This window comes from Cornus florida, unplaced genomic scaffold (genome assembly GCF_030987335.1).
Source record: "Cornus florida cultivar Cherokee Brave unplaced genomic scaffold, ASM3098733v1 CherokeeBrave_3.0.0_Hap2_Chr11, whole genome shotgun sequence".
NCBI classification, from domain to species: domain Eukaryota; kingdom Viridiplantae; phylum Streptophyta; class Magnoliopsida; order Cornales; family Cornaceae; genus Cornus; species Cornus florida.
In genome coordinates, this window is record NW_026775581.1 from 130,229,610 (window position 1) to 130,239,385 (window position 9,776).

General features: G+C 32.6%; 1 protein-coding gene across 1 annotated transcript; it reads left to right on the forward strand.

Annotated features, from left to right (window-relative positions):
- The first annotated feature begins 1,250 nt into the window (after nt 1-1,250).
- Nucleotides 1,251-9,152, forward strand: LOC132285325 (uncharacterized). The gene is made up of 11 exons (XM_059787493.1): nt 1,251-1,437; nt 1,533-1,673; nt 3,646-4,200; nt 4,384-5,796; nt 5,989-6,310; nt 6,511-6,772; nt 6,854-7,070; nt 7,224-7,588; nt 7,857-8,006; nt 8,351-8,418; nt 8,847-9,152. Exons 2-10 carry the CDS (start codon nt 1,563-1,565, stop codon nt 8,400-8,402), a joined length of 3,447 nt encoding a protein of 1,148 aa, XP_059643476.1. The 5' UTR covers nt 1,251-1,437; nt 1,533-1,562; the 3' UTR covers nt 8,403-8,418; nt 8,847-9,152.
- The last annotated feature ends 624 nt before the right edge of the window (nt 9,153-9,776 follow it).

Genomic DNA, 9,776 nt, shown 5'->3' on the forward strand with positions numbered 1-9,776 from the left:
CAACCCAATTATGGAATGTTTTTAGAAATAAATTGTCAAATATTTTTAATTCTTGAGGAGAGAGAGAGAAAGGAAAGAGAGAAAAAAAAGGGAAAGATAAGAGAAAGCAGAGGATAAAAAAAAAATAAAAGGAGAAAGCGAGATATAAAAGGAGAAAGCGAGATATGGGAGAGAAAAAAAGGTTTTGTTTGTGCAGGTTGAAATGTGTACCCACTATTCATCAATTATTTATCAATGAATATAATGAATATCCATTTTTTACTCATTAGTATAAATTAATTACTCAAATAATTTAATTTTAATAGATAAATTTGAACGGTTTAATAGATTTGGTCACTAATTTTCCCCTTTGGGATAGAAGAAGGAATATGTAAAATACAGTAGTACTCTGCTTCTTCTCCATTTCCTTTCCAAACAAGAAAACCAAAGGTCGTCAGTCGTCACTCCTCCCTTGAGATGGTCCCACAAATACTTTAATTATTAACCTTAAAAGGTAGGAAAAGTATACACTACTAAACAGCCGACCAATTTGAACACTCTATTTACCTCGATAATAATAGTAAATGGGATGTTTAATTGACAATTTCTAGAATATTCTGGTACCGCAGGGTAGGGTTTTTCGGCCATTGAACGTGGTGATGAGATTTAATGGCTGGAAGATCTGAGATATTGTACTCGAATATTGTAGAACTTCTTGTTTTAATTGGGTAAGTATTTAAAAATTATTACCTAATATGAAAAAAGTTTAAATGTTCAGATTGTAGTAATGATGTGGTATCACTTGGTTAAAAACGGACACATAAGTGAATATCCAGCTATTTGAGTTGGTCTTATGAATATATGTCCGTATTTAAATAGTGGGTGGTTCTAAATTATCACTTTAATTAGAGTCTTATTACTTTGTGTGTGTATTTAAGTAGTGAGTGATACCATATTATTACTTTAACTAGAAAAACTTGATTGTTCCTGTTGCCCATGCTAACATGGAGGGTTCAATGTGGCGCAACCAATTGTTTTTTTCACTTTTAACCGACCATTTAAGTTTTTATCGGTACCCAGTAACTTTGCAAATGGCGCTTTCCTTTTCACTTCCCCTTAGTATTCTTCTTTCCGAAGACACTCTATTTCCTTTACCTTTCTGCTTCTAATAACTTTGTTTAGTGTGCTTCACAATCTCTCTCTCTCTCTCTCTCTCTCTATAAACACACAAACACACTACTTTAATTTTGTTAAGTACTTTCTTTCTATCCAACTCATTAGTACGGGATTTCTTTTTTGATGACCTTTCAGGGTCTCGTTGGAGCTTTGGAAGATAAAAAAAAAAAGCACACTAATATATTGGTGATATAGCTTTCTTTCAAAACGGACATGCAATAGTAGTACTACTGGCATTGTTGGTTTTCTTTTCTTCCTCAATCTCATTACTTTACTTCCCTGGTAAGCGATCTCTCTCTCTCCCTCTCTCTATATATATATATATATATGTATATGTATATGTATGCATATCTGTGTGTGTTTTTGTGTTTTGGCAGAGTTCATAGTTTTAGGGAAGAAGAGGAGTGATGATGATGGGGAGTGTGAAGAAAACAGAATCCAAATATACGAGCTTGACAGATTATGTTTTCTCATGGTCTATTGCTGATGTGCTTAACAAAGATCTTTACAAGCCTAAGGTTTGAGCCACAATTACCCTTTTAAGTCTCATTGCTCTTCTATCTTCTCATTTAATTTGTTATAAATAGCATGGTTTGAACACACACACACAAATGTCACATGTATATATATATTCACCTTTTGTGGTAATTTCTAAATGAAGGCGAATACCATTCTGGATTAGTAGCAACAAATACAAATAGAACTGGCCAAGCGAGGTAACAATAATTTTATATGTTATTATATATATATGTATACAAGTGTGGTGACAATAATTTTATATGTTATTATATATATATGTATACAGTAGTGTTTAACCATATAGATTAGCAAGAAAAAATATATTCACTTTCAATTATAGCCTTAGATCTAATCCTACAGTTAATATAATCCTTTTTTAGGAGGCTGATATTATTTGAATTAATAATTAATTAAAATTGAGGTAAATGGACAATAGTAATCAGTTTTATAAGATGAAATAAATCAATTTTGTTTAATACAACCTTTTTAAGATTTGGTTGATTAACCGTGAATGGAAGAATATCATTTTCATCAAAATCATATATAAAAACTTTTTTTTTTAAAGATAAAAAGTTAAGAATATAACAAGAAAAGTTTTATTTATTTATTTATTGTTTTTTTGCCAATCTTATTTTTCCCTATCAATTAAATATGTCTTCATATTCTACCAAAAAAAAAAAATTTGTTGTTATATACTCTTCCTTAACTTGTTATCTTTTTTTTAAAAAAAAAAATAATAATAATAATAAAAATTCATGTTGTGCTAATTAGGTAGTAAATTCATTTAAGATGTGAAGATGTGTTTAATTGATAGAGAAAAATAAGATTAGCAAACGCAAAAAAAAATATAATAATAATAATAATAACAATAATAATAAATAAATAAATTTCTTATAGTCTTTCTTAATTTTTTTTCTTTCAAAAAAAAGTTTTCATGTGATGCTAATTAGGTAGTAAACTCTTTTAGGATGTGAAGACGTGTTTAATTGATAGAGAAAAATAAGATTACAAAACACCAAAAAAAAAAAAAAAAAAAAAAAAAAAAAAAAAAAAAAAAAAAAATCTTGTTATACTCTTCCTTAACTTAACTTTTTTTCTTTCAAAAAAAAGTTTTCATGTGGTGCTAATTAGTTAGTAAATTCTTGAATACATGTTTAATTGATAGAGAAAAATAAGATTAGCAAAAATAAAAATAAAAAAAAAACTTTTTTTGTTATACTCTTCCTAAACTTTTTTTGTTTCAAAAAAAAAGTTTTTTTAGGTAGTAAATTCTTGAATTCGTGTTTAATTGATGGAGAAAAATAAGATTAGCAAAAAATAAAAAAAATAAAAAAAATAAAACTTTTTCTTGTTATACTCTTCCTTAATTTATATATATATACATTTTAAAAAATTCATATATGATTTCGATGGAAGAGATATATTCACGGTTAATCAACCATCCTTAAAGGACTATGTGACTATGTCAAACAAAACATAATTATATTTTATTTTATGAAACCGTCTATTGTAGTCATTTTATTTCAATTGTAATTAATTATTAATTCAAATAATATCACTTCCATAGTGCAAGGATTATATTAGCAGTAAGATTAAATTCTAATATAATTGAAAGTGAGTATATTTTTTCTTGTTCATCAGAAAGAAGTACGTTTTAGAGTAATAAAGTAATCTCTTATCCAAGGTGAAGTATCAAACTATCAATACATGGACAAAATAGGTGATAACAGTAAATTTAGTGTTACCATGTTGCTCCTTCTGATATCTCCTTAATTGAACTGAACTTTAGAAATTTTGATGGTTGTCTTCATCATTGATTCAGAGAAAACAGACGCATAAATCAGGTCGCTTAGCTCATCGACTATAATGAACGAAAATGCACCGCCCACAGATTGAATCAAAAACATGTTATTGATATTCTATGGCTATTGTGTATATTGATTCATGACATTAAACATGAAATTTTGACAGGTAAGGGAAATCCCGAAGACTTTTGCTTCGACAGGTGATTACATGGACTCATTCATTTATCCTCTTATTGAGGAAACACGTGCAGATTTGTTCTCAAGCATCACAACAGTCTTTCATGCACCTACCCGTGAAATTTTGGCCGTTAAAATATCTAAACATAATTATAAGCCTCCCAAAGAATTGTATTACAATATATTTTTCAGCAGAAGGAGAGGAATGTATAAGCCTGAGGTGGGAGACCTCATTGCCTTGACAGGAGTGAGTCCGAAATGCATTGATGATTTGAACAGGCCTAAACGTCCCTACCTTGTTGCTTTAGTTGAAGGAAAAAAAATACGGGTCCCAGGGGATGATTTTTCTGTGAAATATTCAATCCTCGCATCGAATGAAATCATTTTCAATGAAGAAACAGGAAAGGATAAGAAGAAAGACACTCTTTTTGCTGTTTATCTTACAAACATGACGACAAACATTCGTATATGGAAGGCACTGAACTACCAGCTGGAAGGAGGAAACATGAAGATCATAAGGGAAGTGCTGCACACTGATGCCACTGTAAGAATCAGAAGTCTACTTCTTTACTTAATTCGAGTTACATCTTTTGAATTGCAATTCTTTCCTCCTCAATTATATTCCTAATTTTCATTTTTGATTTATGCCTACTAAATTCAGGTTAATTAAACATATATACGTTTACATGCATAACTGTGCTATATATGTCGTATCTAAATCTTCCAGGTTGGGACAAACTGTACTCAGTGCCAATCTGAAGAGCGTATGAATGCTGTTATATCAAATGCAAGGGATGCCGTTTCCTCTTTTAAGCTGGATGATTCCCAAAAGGATGCTATTGTGAGCTGCATTGCTACAAGAGAATGCTATCACCAGAATTCTGTCAAACTAATTTGGGGACCTCCAGGGACTGGGAAAACGAAGACGGTCGCTTCATTGTTATCTGCTCTCTTAAAGATGAAATGCACAACTCTGACATGTGCCCCAACTAATATTGCAGTGTTAGGAGTTACTGCGCGGCTTATGGGATTGGTATGGGATGCACTTGAATATGAATCATATGATACTTATGGGTTGGGAGATATAGTATTATTTGGTAATAGGAAGCGAATGAAGATTGATGATCATGATGACCTTTTCGATGTATTTCTTGATCACCGTGTTGCATTTCTGGAAAGTTGTTGTGCTCCATTGACCGGATGGAATAATAGTATAAAATCGATGATATGTCTGCTGGAAGATCCTGAAGAACAGTACAGTTTGTATTTGAAAAAGGTAAAAGAGAAAGATGACGAGGATAATGACGATGAAAAGGAAGAGGAGGGGCAGGAGGGATTGTTTGGTAATGATAAGTTAAATTGGAGTCCAGAGAAAGAGAATGAGATCTATGATCGAGACTCCAGAGAAATGGTGAAGAAGAGAGTTTTGAAGAAGGTTTTAGCTAAAATCTTGAAGGGAAACAGGAACAAGAAAAGGCAGGACAAGCCACCTTCTCGGGGAAATAATCATTCGAGATGTGAAGAAAAAGATAATAATGTTGATCTTTCTCCGAAGAAAGAAAAATGCGAGGCAAGTGATAAGCCTGTTCATATTATGACATTTGAGGAGTTTATCAAGAAGACATTCATTTCCATCGGAGAAAGGCTGACATTTTGTATTACAACTTTGTATACTCACATGCCCACATCTTTTATTTCATTGGAAGTAGTAAAGGACATGATTACAGTTCTTGGTTTGCTTGAATCTATATTGCATAGTGTAGCTTTTGCACGTGAAGGATTAAGAGAAGTCTTCAATGGAACTGGAGATGTAGGATACAGTGTTAAACACCTTTTGAAGTTGAGATTGTATCAGAAGGAGTGTCTTCGAATACTCAAACATCTTTCTGAAAGTGTCGAAGTTCCGAATTTTTCTGGTATTCGAAGTTTTTGTTTGCAAAATGCATGTCTGATATTCTGCACTGCTTCAAGCTCAGCAAATTTGCATACTGAAGGACTGACGCCGGTTGAATTGTTGGTTATTGATGAAGCTGCTCAGCTTAAAGAATGTGAATCGGCCATTCCTTTGCAGCTCCCTAGTCTCCGTCATGCTATACTTATTGGTGATGAGCGCCAACTTCCTGCAATGGTTCAAAGCAAGGTTTGTAATTTGATCTTCAATTTGTTCATTAATCAATTATTATTTTAGTTAGGTAACGACCTCTTCACATGTGGAGCTACATACATCTTGCCATTCCCAAACCTCGCAATGACAGGAGCCTACTAGCCATTTTAATCAATTTTTATTTTAATAATTATTCTTTTGCTTACATCCCAAGATTTTCGTTGGTAGATTTGCGAGGAGGCTGAATTTGGAAGGAGCTTATTCGAGAGGCTGGTATCACTAGGACACACAAGGCACCTTCTTAATGTCCAATATAGGATGCATCCATCAATAAGCTTATTTCCAAACATGGAGTTCTATGATAAAAGGATTTTTGATGCTCCAAATGTAAAAGAAAGAACCTATGAAAGGCATTTCCTCCAAGGAAAGATTTATGGCTCCTACTCTTTTATAAATGTTACCGACGGAAAAGAGGACTTCGGTGGGCATAGCAGGAAAAATATGGTAGAGGTTGCTGTGGTAGCTGAGTTAGTCGCAAGCCTCTATAAAGGTAGTGCTTTCTTTCACCGACTGATCCAAATCTATGTAAACATAACAATCAATATTACTGGAAAGATTAATATACAATGTTTCAGTCACTCAATTTGCTTGTCGAATCTTGATTAAGACATACTATTCTGGTGGCTTAGTTTGCTTATTGAATCATGATAAAAATGTTGTAAAATTCTGACTAGTTTTTTCGTGTTACAGAATATGTTGCTAGAAAACAGAAGGTTAGCATTGGCTGTATATCGCCATACAAGGCTCAGGTTTTCGCAATTCAAGAGAAACTCGGAAATACATACAGTGCAGATGCCGAAAGTGACTTCTCTGTGAAAGTTCGCTCTGTTGATGGGTTTCAGGGTAGTGAGGAGGATGTGATAATTATCTCTACAGTCAGATCCAATGCCAGTGGATCAGTGGGGTTTCTTTCTAATCGGCAGAGAGCTAATGTGGCTCTGACACGAGCGAGGTATTAATTTTGCATATCAGAACATAGTGATAACCATCTCTTCATTGAAATTTAATCTGCATGTTTGTGTTCTTTGTGTAGGTATTGCCTCTGGATATTGGGGAATGGAGCAACCTTAATTAACAGCCGCTCTGTTTGGAGTAAATTAGTCATGGATGCCAAGTCTCGGGGTTGCTTTTTTAATGCTAATGAAGATAAAAATTTGGCTCAAGCTATTACCACTTCCTTAATTGAGCTTAACCAACTAGATACTTTACTCAACATGAATTCCCCATTGTTCAGAGAGGCGAGGTGGAAGGTGTTCCGTCTTTGTTTGTTGTCTTTCTAATAGACACTCTTTATCTTTCTATGTCGAATATTTACTGTTTATGGAAATGCTCTGGTCAGAGGCATTAGAACTTAATCTTAAATGTTTGAGTGGTTCAAATTATTTTTTCTTTTTTTGTTGTAGGTTTGCTTTAGTAATAATTTCTTGAGGACCATGGCCAGAATTAGGAACCTAGAGACCAGTCAGGAAGTGCTTTCTCTTTTGACAAAGCTTTCAAGTGGATGGCGTCTGCCTCAAGAGGATAGAATTCTCAGTGACATGAATGGGATTTCTTCTGAACTGTTAGAGCAGTACAATGTCAGTGGCCTGCTAAATCTCATTTGGTCTGTATGTATTCTCGACGAAAATTCAAAGTACATCCAGGCTATTAAGGTTTGGGGTCTTTTGCCGTTGTCTGAGATACCAGAACTAGCAAAGCATCTTGACGTCTCATTCGGGAATCTTACAGTGGTTACTATGCGTCGCTGCAAATGCAAACATGTTGAAGGGTATACTATGCATACCATACTCTCGAATTTTGATATATTGTCTACCTGCCACTTATTTTTGTTTAATAGTTTGATTAGGATAACAAACCACATTCACTACTTAGGGTAGTAGACTTGCTCTTTAGTTTTATATGCATAGGCAATTTGGATTTTGTGAAATAAATTTTTGCTTTATTACTTGAACAAATGAGAGGCAACTCATAAAAAATATGCTTATAAAAAGACTTGATTTTTTTTTTTTTTTGTTTTTCTTTTTCAATTGCTATAGGAATTTAGTAGTTCCAATTACATGGCCGGCAGATTCCACTGCTAATTGGAAGACTACCGATGCCGAGACTGATTCTTCCGAGCTTTTACAAAGTCGATTTGATTCACTTAGTCTCAGTGATGCAGCAGGATCATCAGCTATGAGTTACAGGTGAGTAATTTGTATAAATTATTATTCGGTACAACAATGTGCCAAGATATGATGCACAGTAAAATGTGCAACCAGATGGAAATTTATCAAAACTGCCAAGATATGATGCATGGTTTTAATGCTGTGAACTGGGAAAGAAACTTGGCTTTATGTAAATATATTTTTTTGGGATATCATTTTTCGTTTTGTTTTCCTTTCTGAACTTAATGGTGGTTGCTCAGAAAAATTAAGCAGGGAACTCATTTTCTTTTTCTTCTTTTACCTTTTTTCTCATCAATATGTGTTAGAAAGCATGTGCGAATTGCTGAAACAGTTTTGTATTTTTTTTTTTTCATGGATGTCAGAAACCAGATGAAGAGTGGAGCAAAAACCTTTGGCAACAAGAACAGATGGTAGAGGTTGCAAAATTGAGGTTTGTTTCCTTCCTGTTTAATTTCTTGTTCTTTATTTAGTTATTATGAAGAAACAAATTGGAACTTGTTTATGCTGCTTATAGTGGCCATTAATAGCATACCAATTCCCCAACCCTATCCCAAAACTAAAAAAAGGAAAAGAGTTATTTCTTTTAAAGAGAGACAAAAATAAATAAATAAATAAAAATAAAAGACATACTTGCAAAGGATAAAAACCAATAACTTTTGTATTCTGTGTGGATCAGAGCCACAAGGGTTCACAGTGATATTTCATAATTTGTCATGTACAACTGCTGGAAGATGTTACAGAATAAAATGCCGCTGGAGAAATTTTTTTTATTTTCTTCATGTTCTTCAAATTTTCTTCATGTTCTAAACCACTGTCCATAATATAAATCTAAACTCTTCTAGGGTTATTTGGGTGCAGGTGTGAGGGATGACGGTCCAGAACACCTCATACAGGCTACCGCGATCACTTGAATTCCTTAGCCAAGCTGAATTGCAAACTGATGGTTTTTTGGACGTACATTTTATGGCATGGAAATACTGTTTTTGAGCATAAGTGCTCTCCATTGGTAAAAAAAAATATTTGAAACCGTTTCATTCTCATGTACTAAAAATGCGGTATTCAAAATTACAAGTGTATAGACTCTGTCCTTTTTGTGTATTTGTGTAATGACTCGTGAGATTGTGCATGGAGTGGAAAATTTGTAATGTTTATTGTAATTAAAGATTCCGTGTCTATTTTGAAATGAGGGGTAGTGTAGGGATTTAGCATGTTAACGAGGGGTGGCAATATAAGTCCAAACCTATTAAATCGTTCACTAAAATTAAATAATTTGAATATTCAAATTCAATTTAGTGGGTAACTAATGGATAAAAAGTGAATACCCATTCAATTCAAGGGTTAATGGTAAATTAAGACTTGAATGTGAGAACTCATCTTAACCCGTTCAAACAAAAAAAAAAAAAATTTCTTTTTTTTTTTCCTCTTTTTTTCTCCCTCTCTGTTTTTTCTCTTTTTCTGTCATAAAAAAATAATAATAAAAATTAAAATTAAAATTAACGCTTGAAATAAAAAAATTAATAAATATATATATATATATATATTGTTATTCAACAATCATAATAGTAATAATATTATTGGAGGCGTAGGTATTCTAATATTGTTAATAATTTATATATATATATATATATATATATATATATATATATATATTGTTATTCAACAATCATAATAGTAATAATATTATTGGAGGCGTAGGTATTCTAATATTGTCAATAATTTAATATTAATAGTTTTTGTTTTTATCTCTTTCTATTCTTATTTTTATTTCTCCACCTCTCTCCTCCTATT